The 21023-nt window shown below is 41.1% G+C and overlaps 1 protein-coding gene across 2 annotated transcripts; it reads right to left on the bottom strand.

Annotated features, from left to right (window-relative positions):
* Positions 1 to 9: 9 nt before the first annotated feature.
* On the bottom strand, positions 10 to 14744 carry LOC111664833 (coronin-1C-A-like). Of its 2 annotated transcripts, none has more exons than XM_023419616.2 (10): positions 12212 to 14744; positions 6478 to 6677; positions 4264 to 4386; positions 3802 to 3931; positions 3401 to 3582; positions 3153 to 3272; positions 2571 to 2675; positions 1622 to 1767; positions 829 to 886; positions 10 to 686 (listed from the first exon to the last, which is right to left on the bottom strand). In XM_023419616.2, the coding sequence occupies exons 1-10, from the start codon at positions 14742 to 14744 to the stop codon at positions 357 to 359; spliced, it is 3927 nt and encodes a 1308-aa protein (XP_023275384.2). In that variant the 3' UTR covers positions 10 to 356. The 2 variants fall into 2 exon arrangements, with proteins under 2 accessions (XP_023275384.2, XP_023275385.1); XM_023419617.2 differs by lacking the exon at positions 12212 to 14744 and adding an exon at positions 9516 to 9804 and having other exon boundaries at positions 27 to 686.
* Between the last annotated feature and the right edge of the window lie 6279 nt (positions 14745 to 21023).

The raw sequence follows: 21023 nt of genomic DNA, 5'->3' as shown, positions 1-21023 counted from the left end.
GCTGTTTACTTTTCTACTTTCAAAACAAATTTTGTTGTTAATCCTGGCAAAATAAACAGAGGCTTCGCAGGCAATGAAGCTCTGGAGCTGTTAACATTTTCCTTTGCTGCTCCACTGAATTGTGACCCAGTTACCAAAGTATGTGCTGATCCATAACTTCTGTGAATTGTTCCAACCATAATAATTACTCTGAATGGGACAATCCAAACGTCAGCGAAAAAAAGTGTTGTGCAATGCAACTTTAAAATATTACACATCAGTTTTACTAAAAGGAAACAGAATCTCTTTTTAAGAGGCTAGCTATAATAACACAAGTAAAAATAAACAAAAAATTAAATCAACAGTTAAAGGAAAAATTATTTTGAGCGAGAACATAAGCAGTATGACATGTTTATACAGTACTGCGCAGGTGTTTTCCATCGCTCAACACTCACTACTGAGGGCTGTGAGGCATGCTGAGAGGCAAGCTTCTGGACAGTCGAGATGTTCTCTGCTTTTGTGGCCGGCTTGGTCTCCAGGACGTTCGTCTTGACCACTTTGAGATCGCGGTTCTTTGTGGAGACGTAGCCGTCTTTGAGGGAAATAAGGATGGGGCCTCCGTTCTTGCCGGCAAACCACTCCTCTGCCTCCAGGGCGGGATCGGGGCCGGCTGTGTCCGGATACAGGTCGTCCTGGAACAGATCCGACTGGACAGGTGGAGAGAGGAAAGGTCACGCAGGAAATGTCATAAGGAAAATGCTGAAAAGGTATGGATGGAAGAAAACGACATGTTCTATAAAACAGCAATGAAGGAACAGCATATTTATTACAAGATACAAATGGACTTACCTTACGTGGGACTGTCATGATGATTGGTTCACATTTTCTCTCATGCAATTTGTAAAACCTATAGAGACAACAGGATATTACTTAAATGGAAATATTAGCAGGATTCATCATTATTATTATCATTGTTATTTTTAAGTATTCAGAGAATTTATGTTTATTTAAAGGACCCGATTTAAACAACTCTGTAGTTTAACCATTTGATTTTTTTTTTTAAAAAAACCTAATAAGACTCCAAGTCACAAAATCAGCATTTTCCCCCCAATGTTTTCTCTTCTCTATATCAGTAAAAGAAAGTTAAGTATAGTCCATATATGTCCAGAGCTGAAACAATTAGGTGATTAATCACTTAGACTGCTAACATTTCATAATCTTCAATGATACCAGACTGAATATCTTTGGATTTTGACTTGCTGGATGGAAAACCACTAATAAAAACTACTAAATATGGTACTTGGGTTTCTAGCACTACTAAAAGCCCATGTTCCTTGAAGCTACTTAGGCTATCGCTCACTATTTAACATTTTAGAGCCCAAAGATCAACTGAAAATAATCAGTAGATTTATTGACAAAGAAAATAAGTTGCAGTCTTTGTTATTCCCCCTTGCAGCAACTTCTGGCTGTGTGAATATATGAAATCTAGGCAGAAACTGTTTAAACTGATCTGCTCGTCTAGAAAATTGGGCATTTTTCAACAAATTTAGTAATGACCCCCGATACTGTATATTACCTGCAGGATCCACAGGATCACATGCTAACTGAACAGCATTAAAATAAAATAGAATTGGTGTGCTACCTCGCGATTTCACATTTGTTGACGTCCAGGCCTCTTTTGGGCATGTATCCCATTCCCCTCTGGGGCTCCTTGGTGGAAAAGGTGCTGAGGTAGTGAACAAACGGTGCCTCATCTGTGATCTCAAAGTACCGAATGCTGCTGTCACCCTGAGGACACACAGTCACAGCTGTAAGTGAGTTTGTGAATGTAACCTAACTATAAATGGAGGAATCTCTACCTGTCTATGTGTTTGTATTTCGATTTTCTCGACATCCCATTGACATTAAACTTCGTGGGCGTATTGCTGAGGACACAAGGAAGTGCAATGTTGACTGTGAAGTTTTTTGGTTGAGCAGTTCTTGAGAAAGTTTCAAACATCATTTTTCTAAATGTTACTTGAATTGAAGAAAAAGGCGGAATGACACAACGAGGGCAGTGGAGCACCCGGACAGTTTACAGGGTGCACATGCCAGAAACTCAACTGCACACTATATTCTGTTGTGCATTGGACATTTCACCCGTGCAACTTTGTATTTACTGTGGTTTCCACATTTACACCACGTCATGTGGTAGCGCAAGATTTCCAGGTAGATTTTATGCTGTATTGTGCTGTGCATTGGACGTTTCACAGCTTTCAATGTTGTATTTATTGTGCTTCTCACTTGCAAACCAAGTTGTTTGCATCGTTGGATCCGAGGACACTGTGGGCACCGACTATGAATCTGAAAGCACGGCTCAAGTGTGCAAACAGATTCCTAAACCCAGAGCCTACACATTTACACATGGATCTTTTTTTTACGTACCTCTAAATTTGGTAGGTTTCTGTAACGGGTAATTTTGCATGCTGAGACTTGACTGACACAGGCCAAGCAGGAAACTCCTACCAACAGGCACATTTTGAACGAGCACTGCACTAATTATTAAAAACTGGGAAACAAAACAGGAATATCGCTATGATAAGGCTTCTCACCTTTCCACACAGGTAGACTACATTGGTGTCAGGGTCATAGAAGGGCAGCAGAACTCCATTACTGGTGTCCATCTCTTGAACACATATTGGCTCATCCATGTTGTCCTGGTAACACAAAATTCAGCATTTTAAGTAATGGTACAGTTTGGGGGAACCTTGATCATTTACTGCCCATGGTTAATGCTTAAAATCAAATTATGCCGACTGACTGGATGAGTTGCCGCTGTGTTTAATACGTGGCAAACTCTCACATTTTGACAACAATGAACGGGAATAAAATTACATTCTCACAATATTTTAAATTTTCTCTTTTCTCTTTGTATTCACCGCCCCCTGCTGGAGCTCAGAAGTTACAGACACAAACAGTTCAGAGAAAGAAGCAAAAAGTGAGAGCATGTTCACCACACACGAGCCACTGATGAAGACAACATTTTGACATATATCATGGGCAGGAAACTGTACAACCAAAGCTCTATAAAAGTTCACCATGACTGTAAAAGCTGCAGGTGTCCTATAAAGAGCAGCGTTTCTGTGATGTGTCAGAGTGTGGAGGACTGAATGACATTTTCTATGGTGACGTACACTTTTCCACAGGGCTAGCTGGCGCTCGCTCATGCGGCTGAATCCAGTGGTGAAAATGTTTCCATCTGCTAAAAAGATCGCTCTCATTGGTCGAGCTCCCTCATGGGCCTTGTCCTTCTCCTGAAAAGAGACAAAAATACCTGTCAGATTGGACAGCCATGTTTGTAGGCTTGGTCAGTGATTCTGGAAAACATTATTCCACACTTCAAGCATCCCATCGTTCACATCCCCTCAGCGTTTCCACTTACCGCAACGATCTTTTTCTTACGGGGGTCGATGACGCGGACCTTCTTGTCCTTGCAGGCGGTGCAGAGTAGGCTGCCATTGCGGCTCCAGCTGACACTAAAGATAACATCAGGGTGCATGTCCTCCAGGTTGATCATGGCCTCTCCTGTGCCCACATTCCAGATGATGATCTGGTTGTCGCACCCTAAAATGGACACACACACACACAGCACAGCCTGACTGCACACACCTCTGTGTCAAAGTCTATTTTCGGCACTTTACATCACACAAAGCAGCGCAATAGAGGGGCAGCCCCCTGAGATAATTGGTCAGATTTGGAGTTCAGCTGTGGACAAATGGCAGACCGGTTACACGTTTCAGGTTGAGGCCAGAGGCCGTACCAGAGGCTTCAGTCAAAGGTTACCTGCGCTGAGGAGAACGTTGCGAGCGGTGGGATGCCAAGACACGATGCCAACCCTCTTAGAGTGGCCCTCTAACACGACCACAGGGTCTGAGAGGGGAGTCTCCAGCCCGTTCTCAGGGATCTGCCAGACCTAAACCAGAAAAATACAAAACAGACGCAGAAAATTAGAAGCTGCAGAGAGAAAATCTGTCAAGTCAATTATTTTTTCATGGTACTAATACTGAAATGGAGAAATAGAGTAGACCAGTCAGACCAAACACAAATGTTTTATATGCCCAGGGAAACTGGTCGTAACTGCTGCTGATAATATAAATACATAAATACAGAGAAACACCACTGGCAAAAAACATTTAATAATATAATATTTTTAATTTCACTTAACACAGCACATCATGTCCAAGAAATCACAAGCTGTGGGGTTAATTGTTCATGTGATGCTTCGGAGATTAACCGTGTCTTTACCATGACCGTGCAGTCCTCCGAGCCGCTCGCAATGACATGGTCATTATGAGGACACCAGTCGATGTCCAACACTGGGCCCGTGTGACCGCATACTGTCGGGTACACCTTGTCTATGCGGCCAGTCTACAAGACAAGAAGACAACTGTGTTACAAAGAGGTTAAAGACTGTGACCTGGCGTAGAGCAATAAAGTTCGGTAAGCTGTAAGAGAGATATGAAAATGAGCAACATACAGGGATAACACCAGTATTCTTTATATAATCCTGCATGACTACACAAGTTTTATTGAACAACTGACATTGTGAGCTAAAACAATCATTTTACACTTTCAGAACTTTCACTCAGACGTCAACTCAAGTTTATTTATTCTCATATGAAACAACATCTAGTTCTGTAAAACCAGTAAAAAAGAGGACCTGACATGCCAATCAATATTTCACAAAAAGTCAATAAACTGTGGTGGTCGACCCTGAGAGAGGAGGGAGGTTTCAATTCGCACTGAACTTTAATTTTAAGCTGCAAAACCTGAAACCTGAATTCACAGGGGACAGGAGACCAGAAGGTTAGTACCATGAAGACATTCGATCCTCTGGCGAATAATTATCATGTGAGCACACAGTAAACACGTTTTTACTGCAGTGACCTCATCCATTCTCATCGTGGACGGACATCTGTGATTTCTACCTGAATGTCCTGAAGTTACGGCAGCTTCTCCACAGGCAGGACATTATCCTGTGACTATAAATGAATTAACCCAGTGGCATAAAATAATGACAGAGCACCCAATCCCCTCTGTGAGTATCATGTGCTCAATGAGGCAACTGTAACAGTATACATATCAAATGCCTTTACTATCGGGCAGATTTAAACATTGATTATCTACCATTTTTAGTACAGATATGGGCCTCAGGGAACAGCAGGACAGGGTCACAGCAAACGGCCTATAGAATTGATTCACCACATGGTCTGAGGGCTATAACATGACAGCGCACTGCACTACAACCTCTGGATAAGCCTTAAACCCTATGTATCCAATTTTGGTCCTGAAGGACCAGAGTCACACAGATATTTTTATCCCTATCTGTTAGTTAAAGCCTCTGTGTGTAGGATTAGAGAATTTCTGACTCTGGTGTTTAGATGAAAAACATGCCATCAGAATAATTACAAAAAAGCTTCAATCGCATAACAGGACACAGAGTTCTCATGACAATCCCTGCAAAAGTTAAAGAAACATTCCACTCAAAATCACAAATGTCAACCTCACGGTGGTGCCAGAGGAAAAGCCAGCGGGTCGTTAAAGTTATTAGGATTCACTGTTTGTGGAACATGAATGTCTGCACAATTTCATAACAATCCTTCCAATAACTGTTGAGATATGTCGGTGAGGATCAAAGAGGCGGACAGACACTCCCATGCTGCTAACATGGCTAAAATTACATACAACATGGAAGGTAGAAATGGGACAGAATCCCAGTGTTATGACTTTCTCTCATTAGCATTACTAGATTGCTCAATACGGAAACTGCCAGTGTTAAATTAATAACACAGTAATGTAATTTGCACAGTGACTTAACACTCTCTCTGGCGTTATCTTGTGGTAAGTGCTGGATGTATTCAGAGGCGCACTGACAAGCACAGCGCAGCCAAGGACCACATTAAGTGGATCAGCCCGTGCTTGGCTACTAAACAGTCATTCATGCTGCTGCTGCTGTGGGTAGTAAACTATTATATATAGAGACTACATGAATGTCTATTCATAAAGTAAGTGCCATAGATTTTGCACTGAAGTTCAATATCCTGTACTGGAGCTTTATGAAAAATGCTAATTCAGAGGAGTAATTTCCACTAGGATAGTGAACTGTATTTATAAGTTGGAGAAAGTGAACTTCAATATGATGAACTCTGGCTGAGCCATAGACGGAGCAGTTGTGGCTCGTTACCCACCAGAACAGAAAAAAACAAAACATCAACCTTTACAGGACCAGAATTGAAGAGCACTGCTTTAAACCATGCTACGCTACTCCGTGTAGGATATGGCAACATCACAGGTATAAGAAAGACGCTGTACTTGGACCTTCAGAAACTCCTTCCTATTTAAATTCTATATTTTTGGATACTTCATGCAAATTTGGACCTCACAGCTCTTCTGTAATGGACCTAAAAATATATATTTTTTTCATCTCTTTTTGCAAACAAGAGTAGCAGAGCATCTCACCTTTTGTAGAGGAAGGACAAGAAAAGCTCCTCCCCCACTGGCCTCTATGATGATGGCAACAAACTTGGGGTTGACGGCACAGAAGGAGCTGTCCCACGTGACCCTGGAGACACGGATGTCATCGTAGCACTGGTCGTTCCTCACGGCCTGACCAAAGACGTGACGGAACTTGCTCTGTCGCACAACTCGCCGCAACATATCTGCAGAGAGGAATAAGAGAGCGGTAAGCCAAGAGCTCCTGAGTGGCTCTCCCCACAAATAATCTTGTTGAGGACATTTTTGTATTACATGTATAAGTACTGTCGAAAGTGGCCATTTCTTCCACAGAAACTGATGTTATAAAATCTAAAAATGAGCATCCTTCTGTCACCACTGAGCACGCTGAGGGTTAAGTTTGGCTTACTGCCAGCACAGTTTGTCTGATCTGAGATTACCTTTATTAACTGTGACTTAGTTTGTTCCTTTGCATGCAAACTAAATAAAATCAGCTCTACCTACGGTAAAACATGAGACAATTTTTTTCTTCAGCTGTGTTTACCTCCTTATTTCAGTGCAATTTCTCAGACTTCTGAGAGGAAAAAGTTCAAGTTCTGTAAAGGCTGTCAACTAATAGGTAGACCTAGGTGGGTTTTAGTGAATTTTGGCCTACTGTGTTAATATATGATTCATATCAAGCAATATTTTGCTTTTCTTCCTGCCCGAACATGGGGCCAACTTCTGTAGCTCGGGGTTTACAAACTAGGTGAGACTAAGAACAGAAGTCACTCATCAAGTGCAGACAAACGTTCCCAGAGCAGATTCCATCGTTTGGCATCTTGAGATGGTTAGATCTGCAGCCAGAATATGAAAACAAAACAAAGTGGAAATTCTGCAGAAACTTGACTCGTCTTAGCATTGTCTATTATGACTCTAAAAAAACTCTCTTTTTGATACCCGAGGGAGATTTTTCATAATTCTAGTGACATGCTTCGCTATGTAATTAAGTGGAAAATATAGCGCCTCAGGTCGGTAATTAAGCTGCCAGTCTGAAGCAACATACTGAGCTGTTGTACATGATGCTGCAGGATTTTTCTCCAGTTATCCACAGGTCTGTCATCACACCAAACCACCTGCTTCTTCACATTCAACCACAGATTTTGAAAATGGAAAAGATGAATCACAGCCTTCTGTATCTTATATAGAAACTTGGATTTTTCCAAAATGGCATTCAGCAACAGAAGAGCATATTTTACAGTTTTGCAAAGTACTGAACTAAACTTGCATCTTTGATTTAAAAAGCTGTTATTTTTAAAATAGCTTTGTTGCTCAGACTAAGTTTATTTTTATTATATCCACATAAAGGTATTTATATACTGTATACACACAGCATAAGGCTGCCTGTAGCCTTAAAACACTTCCATCTGTTACTATTATTATCAGCCGAGACAGAGACAGGAGAGAAAAAAAACAGTTTCAAGGTGGATTACTGGACATGACTCTTTTTATGAATCAAACACTATTCCTGGAAAGGCCTTGATTCACGGAGTAATGTCCAACAGAGCCATACACATTGATCATGTTCTTGCAGGGCTGCATAATGCCTGGACAGCACAGGACAACAGTTTACACTGACCAGAACAGCGTGTTCCCTCAACTAATATTAGTGCTCCATTCAGGAGAAGCCCCCCTCAATTTAAATATGCATTTGACAAGATGAACCGCTTCAGCCCCTGCCGGGTTTTAGTTGATGCCATCATGCCATACATTACAACATGCTGCTCTCTACAACATATCACCACATCACCACCCAGCACACAGCAGGGCATTACTGAGCATCATGATGGTGGCCTGGCTGATAGTACACTCAATGAAAGGCCTTGTTACAGCAGTTACACACTCGTGCTGAGATATTAAAGTCCGAGAGGATAAGCTGAATGAGAATTTAATGGCTTCTCTGATATTAATAAAATATAGTCAGCAGCCCTGCGGGGGTCTGCCCCCCTCCCCCGTCTGTTATTTCACTGTCTGGACAATGCGACTAAATGGGTGTGCACAACACAACCAAAGATCCAATCACTATCACTTGAAGTCACTCTAAGCTTATCACAATACCGTCCTGTTACGTTTTTAAATGCATGTGCTGAATACACCGACTGATCTTATTCACCGGAGGTGCAAACAGCTGCACGGTTAAACAATGGTTGGCTAACGTTAGCTGACGTTACCACAAAGCTCGGTGTGCCCCCTCCTCCCTATTGAAACAAGTAGCTACAAACTAGAATATCAAGGTGATAATGACACATTTTTAAGCTATCTTTTCCAGTTATTTCAAACCCGTTAATGTTGTGCGGAAGCTTTGGTTAGAGATTACTTAGCTATTCTTGCTAACGTAACATTACCGTTGCCGAAACAAGGGGGTGGACAGAGTATGCAGATTTATATTTTGAAGAGCACGCCCCAGATGTGACTCTCACTTGAAAACGCCAAAGTATGGTGTTTAATTTAAGTTTTTTGATTCACGAACGTGCAGAATCTTTATTAGCGTAAGGTATAACGTTATAGGAGGCGTATAATAGTCGTAGACTGGGTTCCGCCGCACTGCCCCGGCCGGCAGCTCGGCAGCTGTGCCGGGGCTGGTCCCGTCTCAACAGCCGCCGACACATAGCAACACCGCGAACGAGGACGAAGCAAGCCGAGTGGGGTGTTTTTTTTAATTAACATTTTCTTTAAAATATTACACCGGCAGCCGTACGACTTGTGTGTTATGTCCTTGCATAGCTGTCCACTCGGACTACAACGTTTATTTTTTCCTCCTCTAGCCTGCCAGTGTGTTTTGCATCCACGCTTCAGTTAAGCTAGGATAGCGACCTAGCCTAGCTGCTAACTGTTAGCTGCGGTGGACCGCTGCCAGCTGACGCAAGTGCAGATATTTCCACCCAAGGTTTTTGGCTGCTCCCGTTCTCAAACCCATCTAGCGATCTAAGTGGATGCTGCACAGCCCCGACCGATAGATCACATGGAAAATGCACAATGCTAAGAGACTTTTCAGCGTTTCTTACCTCCTAAATCTATGCAAGATTTTCGTAAGCACGGGGGTAATCAATCACAACACATGAATCTGGTAGTTTAGGCGCGCCCTTATCCTGCAGGACGTTGCTCTAGTATCCCTTGTCTCCACAAAAAAAGCCAGGCGCTTTGCTCTTATTCCCCCTCCTGTCTGCAAATGTGTGGCCAGGAGTCAGTGTTTTAAATCTACTGGTATTTCAGGATGCCAGTTGACGAATAGAGCATCTCCTGCCCGCTCCTCACCTGCGGAAGACTAGCAATCGTCTATTCTCATCGTTATTAAATTCAATAGGACACGGTGACGACCGACTACGGCACATGCGCAAACGAAAAGCCAGATTTCATTTCCCAAGGCTGTGATTTGGGATGGGGCTGCAGGAAAACTGTTTCTCCCCATGTCATCCGCATGTCTTTTGATGTCGACCAACTAAATCAGTTCATTTTGTTCAGCTGTGTAAAACTGTGATAATCATAGCCAGCAGCATCTTTTGTGTCAGGGTCCCTCCCCTCCCCTCCCCCCTGTCCCATCCCATCCCATCCCACCCCAGCCTGTCCTGTCCAAACACAATAACTCCCCAATACATCACAAGTATTCAGGAGAATCAGCTGTCAGTCATTCCCTCTATTTGCGTTTTCAAACTGGCCTTGAGTGTACAAGCAACAGTTCCTCAATTCATAGTTCAATTATTCACTTAAATTCATCATCATCCACTATCCATGTAAATCTGAGAACATGCCCACTCATACACAACATAAAAACGCTGCAGTTAAGGCGCCTCTTTAACCACCAGCACAAAGGACATGTCATGGCTTTGAGAACAGCATTTCTTTTTGTATATTTTTAAGAAATAAACTTAATTGTAATGCTAAGAAGAGTTCCCTGTCTTTGGCAACTGATATTGTGACTAGAAATTAAACAAAGAAAACAAAAAACAATGTTGTGAGTGAAGGCCAACCTTTCTTAAACAAAAGGGCTTAGCACATAGTAAGTGAGGGAGATGGTGCTCCCTAACAATTATGATGAATGTCTGCAGAATCTGAGAGTGACTGGAAAACCAAGCATGCATGGAAGTTGATTCTTGACCTTGGAAACAGTATCATGACAAGACAATCTGAACTCAAAGTCCAATTACTAGCTTTTTCCAATGCTGCCAACCATATAGTCTTCATCAAGTCCAAGAGGTAACTTTCATTCATAACTTTTAATTAGCTACTGAGCTCACATGTCAACAGATCCATCTCCATGACAGCTGAGAAGACATTTTGGTGTGGTTAAAAACACTGCAAAGCTAGTAAGTGGACCTTGAGTTACAATTTTTTTTAATGAATTGGTCTGCACCTTGATGATGTATAATTTAAACAGGTAAGAGTTCCTGAGTAATTAAGTATTGTAATTTAATGTATACTAATTGTAAGAGAATGTTGTTTGAATTGTAAATGAATGGATGGGAGATGTAGACGAAAGAAAGAGGATTAATTTGCTTCTTTCATAACCTGCTTACTTCTTTAAGGGCAAGGGCCTTGGAGCCTATCCCAGTATGAATCTGCAGGAGGTGGGGAAACACCATGGCCAGTTTCCCTAGGGATTATTAAGGTAGATAAACATTAATACTCACATTTATACCTAGCAGTGAATTAGAGTCTACAGTTCGCCCCCGAGCTGCATGTGTTTGGAGTGAGGGAGAAATCAGATGTGAACAGGGGCTGAGATTAAAAAGAGGAGGTCCTTGGTGACAGGATTAACTCGCCACTGATTGACTTATAGGAATATGAACATGAATATGAAACTTGGACAAGCATGTAAATACTAAGTCAGTTCAGCCACTTGAAAAGCTATCTGGGGAAACTTAATTTTTTTATTAAATTATTCACCCAACTAGACGTGAAAAAGAAGACTGGTAAAAGAATTAGGTATAAAAGTTTAGATGTTGGATATTACATAACTGTTATGCCATTACTGGCAGAGTTGTTGACTTTGTTCACTGAGCATGAATGCATCAGCTGCTTTGAATTAAATGTATGTTTTAAGGAAAACAAAAAACCAAACATGACGACTATGTTAGCAAACAGTTGCCATATTACACATCCAGCAGATATCAAGCTGCTAGGTGTTCACCATCTAGTTGATAATTTTGTCTCTCTGTTGTTCAGTGCTGGACAGGAAGCAAACTGTGGGTTTATCCAAACTTTTTAGCTGAGAGCAGCTGTAAAACCAAAATGATAAACTTAAAGCGGCCAAAATCCCCCTCAGAGCCGAGGGAGAACTGGAGTTTTGGGTGAAAAAAGTTTTTTTTACAACAAGCAAAACCTTTCACATTACACATCATCATCATCGTCATATACTTTGATCCTATGATAAAACAAAATTTGAATATTTTTTTAATTTCAATAACTGCCAGTCAGCCAGTTTCAGAGGGTCACAATCTTACACAAAGTCAAAACATCGACTTTGTATCTTCAAAATATGGACATGTCACTATAAAAGTCACTTATTGACTTGGCCGCGTTTAGAGTTCATCAAATTAGTTTTGTAACTGGTTTCATAAACCAATGGAGAATTGTTTTAACCACAAGTAAAGAAGGAGTTTTTCACATGACAGTGAATGGTATACAGTTTGGAAAGCGCTCTCTCGTCCTAACATAGCACTCATGCTTATTTATGTATAAATGCTTTAATAAACCACCTTACCTTTCTTTGGAGATGGTTGGACTTCTTGTGGTCTCTCTTTGGATTTCTTTGGGACGTCGAAGGCGTTCTTCATTTGGGAGACTTTCACACTTGGACTCTGCTCTGCCACTCGAACCTGAGCTTTGGCCCCCTCAGGTTTTACCCGACCCTGGTGTCTCTGCATTTGATTTGTTTCCTTGATAATTTCTGCCACAGGTCTGTAGGAACCCACCTCACTGCCATTTCCTGTGTCCCTGTCACTACTGTAATCAGTCACATCTTTACGGTAACCGTAGGTAGCATAGTCATTGCCGACCTGTGTGCTGACTCTCTCAGATAGGAGCTCAGGGTAGATTTCTCTTTTCCCAAAACATGCAGGTTCTTGTCTTTGGATTTCTAGGTCCGACATGACCTCTGGTATGTGTAGAGTCTCTGTGGATGGAAAAGGATCATGGGGCTTTTTCGCAGGAGGAGGAGGTGAGCTTTTATATCTGGACTGTCTCTCTAGGAATACCCGTCTCTGCAACATGTCCAGGTTGTTTGGCTCTTCATCATCTGGAGACAGTTTTGCTATGCGCACACAGTAGTCATAGTCGATCATATCTCCGTACCGTTCATCCATGTCTCCGAGTGAAAGGTGTTGCCAAGGGCCGAGGTCAACTGACAGCCGTCGTATGTTGGCTGGCACGGTGTAAGTGCCTTTTTCATCCCAAAGCAAGCACATGTCCTGATTAGTCGGAGCGTTGCGTGGAAGATCTTTGTTAAAATGAAAAGTGTGTCTCCTCTTGACCTTCTCCTCAGAACGCAGATGATCTTTGTTTCTTCTTTGCACATCAGTAGACATTAATTGCGCAGTTTTAAGCTTTATAAATGGGTTTTTAGGTTTTTTGGGGACAGGTGGAGGTGGACCTTTAACTTTGGGCTTTTCGTTTGGCACAGACTCATCTTTAGAATCGCATGAGGTGGACATGGCGTCTGGCGCCATCTGTGAATTAGCCATACTTGTATCGAGTTGTCTTGCCATTGTCGTGCCTTTCTCAGGCAACAGATGAGTTAAAGGTGGAGGTGTGATGATGGCAGAGAAGCAAACAAACTCACTCTCATTCTTTAAGCTTGCTACCTGTAGCTTTCCATCTAAGCCTTCATTCCCCGGCGGAGGAGGAGAAGGGATCAAATCGCATTGTTCCAATGAAAATGAGAAATTGTCTTGCAGTTGTGGTGTTTCAGAGCGAGGCGACTTGGCCTTTTGGGGGTGAGAGTCTGCTGCTCTATCTAATGCTTGGCTGTCCTCTTTCTTGGTGCATGAACTGAGAGTACCTGCTTTAGCTCTCTTAGAGACAGCACCAGCAAACCTGTTCTGATTCGCCTGATCAACTTGTGTTTTTTGTGCAATAAATCCTGAATTGTAGCTTTCCTTATCTTGATTTTGTGATTGTCTCAAAGAAAGATTTACTTTCTTCAAGCATGGTTCCAAGTCTGTCTTAACAGCTCTCTCCGCACCCCCCTCCTCCTGCGTAATCAAACGGCCTGCCTCATCAAACACGTTTTCCAAATCATTACTGCTGTTGCTTTGTGTTGACAGGTGCTCCTTTTTGATGTGAGTAGAAACTTGCCCCTTGCGGTGGTCATTTGAGTTTTGCTTTCCTCTCCCAGTTGTCTCAGTGTGGGCAGCTCCAACATGACTGACTCCTTTTAGCTGACACCTGCTGCCTGTCACTTCAGCCAAATGTTGACCCATTTCGCCCTCAAGACAGGCAGCGGGTGAACTCTTAGCACATGCTTTCACACTGTCAGCCGTGACTGAAAGTGTATCAGATGGTCTTCTGCTTTTATTCTCATATAGTTTTTCTTGCGGGGTGTTCCTGGAAGGTTGTGGACGGTTATTATCACGGCGAGACAAGTCTTCCTCAACTCTTCTTTTGATACATGATTGACGATTCTCTGTTTTTATCCTGTTGCCGAACTGATTATTTTCTCCATCAGGAGACATCCAAGTTTCATCCTTCTCGAGCACCACAAAGTCCTCGTCATTAGTGGGATCACACGCGGCTGTTAGACCCAACTTGCCACAGCCAGCTTCAGATTTCTTCCTATTTTCCTGCTCCTCCATAGCTGTAGTCCAAGTAAAGGCCACAGCCTTACTCTCAGAGCCTTGCCTTTTGTTTAAAGTTTGTCTGGTGTCCGTAGGGCTCAGGACAGTTTTTGACTTCTCTACAGTTTGAGTGACACGCCGGCTTTCCCTGTCTCCACCCACCCACTCTCTCCTGGTGTTCAGAGGCTGACATAGAGGTCTGATTGGCTGCCCAGTTTGGGGGTCTGTACGTGCAGAAGTGACTGTGTGCTCCTCTGCACGCCCAGCCGCCGGGCCACTGACACTGATCCCACTAATCCCACCAATATTCTGTGGGGTCACAAAGCTGCCATCGTCCTGATCTCTGCTCTCAACTTGTTCCGATGTCTCCGACTGTTGAGTCTCCGCAGTTTGCTCAGACCAATCTGAATTGTCAAGTGACTCTTCGTCTTTTTCCGACAGCTTCTCCAGCTTCTGGCCCATGGCTGTTGTTCTGTCTTAGCATGAGGAAAAGAGATAGACAAATGTCAAGACACAGCAGCGGATTTATAAGCAAATCACAATGGCGTAATGAGGATGGCTTGCCTCTTCATCCCAATGAAATGAAATCACACAACAGACACTGCTGTCTATCTTTGACCATCGTGAATCTTTCTCTATTTTTGTATATTCTTCTATACGGCTCACATTTGCCCTCCCAAGGCCTCTCTGTCTATCTCTCCCTATTCTGTTGGAAAGGAATGCTGTGGTGGCTATAATTAAAGTTGGTCCGACTGCTGCCAGTGAGTCAGGAGGCCAAAAAGGAAACAAGACAAGTGAGATAAGAGGTCAGCTGCCAGGTGCCAAGGTCAAATAAAATGTCCAGAGAAATTGTGATCTATTAAATACCGACAAATGATCTATAAATCATTTCAATCACGTCAAAGCCTCTTTTAGTGTGATTTTCTAGGTTTAATAACTCATTTTGGGCAAAAATGTCCCTTTAGAGCCAGCACAGTGTGAGACATCATGCACAGTCAATTACTGGTTTGGAGACAAGGCGTGTTTGTGCCGCGTGTGCCTCCCGTCCAACTATCTGAATGTTTATGATTGTTTTGGTTACGGGGTCTATAGAAAGGTCACCTGGAATACGTGATGCAAGTCACAAGTGCTTTGACTTCTGAACTGAATTGTTTGTCTGGAGCTTGATGAGAGTTTAACCACTGACATGATGGATGGTGGAATAGAGATTATAACAAAGGGAAAACAGCTCAGCCGGCTTTGAAGCGGCATCTGGAGTATTTTTAGGTGGCAAATAAGCAGCTAATGTACAGGACGCGTCCACAGCTGTTGTTACATTAAGTTGTGTTGCACAAACGCACACTTAAGTTTATCTTGCTCGAGCACTTAACTGAAGTATATATGTTAAATTCTAAGATGCCATACAGACACTTTTCTTCCTAAATATTCTTTGATTTTGTCAGCTGAGAGGTCAGTGAGAGAAGAGAGGTGACTGAACCTCTTCACCCTGCGTCTGCAATCATGTGCTCTGCTGCTTAAGCTATTTCAAGCCTGAGAGGTGCTGAGTGACACCTCATTTTTTCATGCCTGTCTATTTAACGAACATGCTTGTCCACGGCACGTAAATAAAACTATTCCCCTTGAAGCATATTGGATTCTTTTTTTTAAAATCTATAAATGATGTCTCTTGTTCTTCACACCTCTACTGACGGTTAGCTAAACATGATGGATAAATGGTTGAAATACATAACTGTAAGCAATTAATCACAGCTCAAATTGTTACATAAAAGTGATAGATAAATGGTTAAATGTATAGCTAGCAATGGGTAAATACTTTGAATAGTTGCTAAAAGTCATGGATGAACAGTTGAAGATAGCTAAAATGAAAAGAAATGGTTCAAATATACAGCTTAAATAACTGGTAACATGTTCATAGGTAGCTAAAAATAATGGATAAATGGTTGAAATAAATGGATTTGTCAATACTTGAGTTAATCTGACAGTACAGTTATTGTACTTCTGCTTTACATACACACGAATAGAATTAGCAGAAATTGTATTTTGCATGGCCTGCCTTTGACTGAATTATCATGATGTGCAGCCAGATCGTCTGATTTTTCACATAAGTACTGTTTGGTTTGTCATGGCACATACACTCTCCTGCACCTGGTTCCTTTACTTGTAATAGAGCTTTCATCCTTTAACCAGCTGACATTGTTTAACCACAGCTCTGGTTTTCTGGTGTGATGTGGCTCCCAATAATCCATTGCTTGACAGATGCATGCACTTGCAGCTTTAGTGTATCTAAAGTGTTATTTTGGGATGGATGCAATTCAATGGCAGCAGTGGGAGGTATCTGTGACACTGGCTTGTGAAACCCCCCGCCCTCATTCTCCCTCTATCTCTTTCCATTTCCTATTCTTGTGTATCTCATGATTCCAATACTAAGCACACAGTTTATAAGAGACTTGTGACTCAGAGTACACAAATTATTAGCCCGGTCTTAGGATAGACTTTGTTTTTTCCAACAAAAACACTCTGCCGGGCCTTCAGAGCAGTAAGTGTATGACATAATATAGCTCAAATTCAAATGGTCAGCACAACAGGATGATATTCAGACACATAATCTAGTCTGACAGTAAAATTTTCATAGCTTTCTGTAAGGCAGGTCATAAAAAAAGATAGAAGATAGATGTGCTTGCTTTAAAATGGGTCGATGGATTTATGCAATACGAGTCATAATAAGAAATTTCTGTGGCTTGTTTAACGTAGTTCGATTTACTTAACCACAGATGTAAACAGTATTACTATATACAATACAGGCATGGCTGTGTTTAAAAATTCATCTGTCATTGACGTTAAAATATGAACGTTTTACTCACTTTTAACATTTAAGTTCTCCTCCTGACCTGTTGTTACTGCAGCATTTACTATGACAATCAATACCGACTATTCTTATTAATACTTCCCTTCAAAAACTTGGCTGTTGGCAGTTTTAGAAGTTATCTGATAAACAGTATAGTCACACTGATATAAAATCTGAGGGGTAATGCATTAGAATAGGTAGATACTTACTGAGGTTGATGTGTAAAAATGATGCCCTGTCTGCCTGTCGTCCTGTTAGACTTTGGTGTTTCTGGGAGATCTTATCCTTCGGCCGTCACCTGCCCCATGATGTCAGACAGACTTCATTTGCCTAACTCAATAAAATCGCTCCCTGCCCTGTCCGTTTCATTAAAGAGCAAGTCAAAGCCAGAGACAGACGGAGACGCTTCAAGTCATCAAAGATGTACAGGGCTACAGATCCGGGGTTTCTCTTGTGATATTTTTTCACTTATAGAGTCTCTAGTATCATCACACATCGATCATTATCAGCTGTCCATGTTTTGATGCACGCACAACAATTAAACAGATTATGCAGAGGAAATGGTTTATTTCCATGATAAACATTAGACTGGACATCATTTTAACAAAATGTAAAAAAAAGTGCATTACACATGAACATTGGCAATGTACAGTACATTACACAAAAGTTAACAAAAAACAATCAACGTAATAAAATCTTACTCCCAGGTAGGTTTATCATGTTCTATAGTTTTCACTCATCTCATACTCACATGCTTTGGGGCAGACTTGTGCTCTTTGAATACACTCTATAAATGCCTGCCCCTCCCCCTTGAAATTACAATATGTCTTAATGTCCTCTCTCACACAAAGTCCTCATCTTCTGGCCCTTAAGTAGGATTGTCAGTTTGATGTCTGCTGCCTGGGAATAATGCAATAAAAAAAACAATCATTGCCATTTTTAATAGAGCCTGAAGACATCTGCCTAAATTAGAGATGGCCCAAAATACTTTTTTTGCTGTGGTGCAAACACGAGAACTTAATTAGAAGTATTTCTCAATACACAGTAGCATTATCAGTGCTTTTCTTAATATTGACCACATCTGCAAGCTAATGTACTCAATAGCAAATTGTAGAGAAAACTATATACAGACTGGTAAATTTCAGAGACTTAAATCCTTCTTATCTAATGTTTTAATGTAAATGATAGTTCTCATTCCAGCAAGTAAGGTTCTTCAGCCAGCTATTGAACCAATACAGTGTACCACAAGTTTCAACAATATCAAACAAATACAATATTATTATAGGCTATTAATAAATGGAAGTCCATCAAGTATGTGTGTATTGAGGGAGAGGAGGCTGCTGTGCATGAGCTTATGTGTGTTTGCATACATTATATTATGTGCCAAGTTATACATTGCAAGGAGCATGGTTATTATTGGGAGTGAGGGTAAGTAATGTACAAAAAAACCAGACCATCAACACACTCACAGAAACTTTGCAAAGCCTGTGATGCTTTATGACAGAGCTAAGGCCGAGGTTAAGGCACTTAAATGCAAAAACAAATTCAACACATGAAGCAAACAACCAAACATAGTGCTGTGGTCTGGGAACACAAACACAAGGATTTAGTGCGCATAACATCACACGAATGTCAAGCGCCCTCATCAGGCCCACCTGTCAAGAGCGTTAACATACTGAGAACAACTGGCTTAAGTTAGAGTCAATTTAAGAATATATTAAAGGAATTGCTTGAGATTTTGGGAAGTAGGCGTATTTACTTTCTTGCCAAGAGTAAGATGAGAAAACCATTATCACCCTCTCGTTTGTATGGTAGATATGAAGCTGTAGCTATTTAGCTTAGCATAAGGACTAGAAATGGAGAAATAACTTGCCTCGGTTTGTCCAAAAGCAAAACAAAATCTGCGTAACAGCACCGCTTCATCTCACAGTTAGAAGTGCAAAAATGACTAGATGTTGTTTTACACTTGTTTTTGTGCGAATTAAACAAATGAGATATAATGTGTTAAACACCTCACGTCAGTTGTGCTAGTCGGTGGATGTCTTTATGTTACGCTCAGCTAACTGGCAGCTAGCAGTAGCCACGTATTTACCATAGAGACAGGACAGTCGTATCAATCTTGACATTTATCTTTTGGCAAGAAAGCAGATCAGCATATTTCCCAAAATGCCAAACTATTTCTTTAATTCTTCTTTCACAGCCTTTAGCGCGCTCTCCACTTTGTAACATTTGTTTAAGCCGAAATATTCATGAACTACCTTTTGGTAACTGCAACTTTTTTTCCGTTTGTTTTTTCCGTTTGAAATGGATCTATTTCAGATGTTTGTGGCATCAGATGCTGTCAACAACTTTCTGTAAGTGCCTTATGTTACATCATGCTCAAATGGCCACGTGAGGGAAAGAACAGGTTAAAGGCAAAACCTAATTACTTAAATCTAACTAGCGGAGCAAACCTGCAGCTCCCTGGGATCCAGTTAAGGAACAGAGGATGCATTATTGTTGTTTGTCTAAGTTTCTACTGATCTAATGAAAGAAAAGCAAAATCTACAAAAAGATACAATTAAACCCCATGATTAAAGATGATTAAATAATTTGCATTCATTCTTTGCACAGTTTTCGTTTTCTTCTGAAGCACCCAGGTCATTAAACACAGTCATAACACTTGCATGTGCTTTTCCTGCAAACAAACAGGCATCATTCAGTACCATTCTAGCACACCCAGCGTGCCAAAAACAGTAGGAACACAACATCAACCAAACAGAGGAATTTGCAGAGAAACACCCTGTGGCACAGCAACTTTGGATTGAACTTTAACGAAACAGTTTAAAAAATTTGCCTCAAGCTTTTCTGAGCATGTACAAAATGAAAAGTTTAAATAACAAATGAGGAAAAGACTTGAATTAAACCGACAGTAGGGATAGAAGAGTTGAGCTGTAAAGCTGGGCTCTGTGGTTTCCTTGATAGGTTACTTGTTCTGTATTTAAAATAAAGGAAATCTAGTCTCGCCAATTGATTTCACTTTCACAGTGTCAATGGAAGTTTTTCATTTGGCAATTTCAAAGTCAGAATAACAACTGGATTTTTATTTTATTTCCCCAAAAACAATAAATTATCAACAAGACTTGCTGCTATTGACTTTAACTGTCTGATGATTATTAGATCAAATGATATTATTCTAACAGCGATGAACTTGCAGATTTTTCATTTCTGAGTTCTCTATTTCTGCTTTAGTGTTCTTAAATGGATTCTGACTGAATGTAGCTATAGATCTGACATATGTCTGTGCACTGTGTGAATGGATATTAGAGTTGTGCTCAAGTGCTATATCTATACATGATTGGTGTGCCTTTGCAAATATTTGTGGGTTTAGGGAAAGGTAGTCTAAGGTTTTTCAACAAATTTCAACAAAAGTTAACGCCTAGATAAATGACCACCCACATTCAGACTGGCTACGAAGGTAAGAAAAGTATGTTGGTCAAAGGAAACTGAGCCGAGCTTCTTTGTCGACTATAATGATGAAGGTGATAAACTGGACCTGGCAACATGATATGGCTTTGGTTACATCATAAATCATCTGACTGAGAGTGTTGTTTAAGTTTATGAATGTTTCTTGACGCCTGAATGTTTTAATGTCTCCCAACAAAAGAAAAATATTCCTTCTGTCATTCATTTCAGGCATAAGAAAAAGAGTGAGGATCAATTCAGTCAATTTGCTGATGCCATTTGTTCTTAAACTGAATCATGACTCATTTGAATCCTTTCAGTATTTCAAAAACTCTTGACTCTGACTTTAATATGTTTTCTGCCTAAGCATGTTGAGGATATGTTTCGTGATACTGCAGAGTCATGCATGGCTGAACCAAACACTTAAAGGACATGATTACTTCGGGGTGGGG

The sequence above is a fragment of the Seriola lalandi genome, unplaced genomic scaffold, assembly GCF_002814215.2.
Source record: "Seriola lalandi dorsalis isolate HSWRI2012SDOR001 ecotype SW California unplaced genomic scaffold, Sedor1 jcf7180002054606, whole genome shotgun sequence".
NCBI classification, from domain to species: domain Eukaryota; kingdom Metazoa; phylum Chordata; class Actinopteri; order Carangiformes; family Carangidae; genus Seriola; species Seriola lalandi.
The sequence above is the reverse complement of the archived record's forward strand: the minus strand, read 5'-3'. Positions and strand labels throughout refer to the sequence as shown.

Bases quoted from the DNA above. Each gene is read 5' to 3' on its own strand.
- LOC111664833 (XM_023419616.2), bottom strand. From the start codon at position 14,744: ATGGGCCAGAAGCTGGAGAAGCTGTCGGAAAAAGACGAAGAGTCACTT. The intron at 3,273-3,400 runs GTAAGTGGAAAC...GTCTCTTTTCAG, and splicing joins GTAAGAAAAAGATCGTTGCG to GAGAAGGACAAGGCCCATGA. The intron at 2,676-3,152 runs GTACGTCACCAT...TTGTGTTACCAG, and splicing joins AGCTAGCCCTGTGGAAAAGT to GACAACATGGATGAGCCAAT.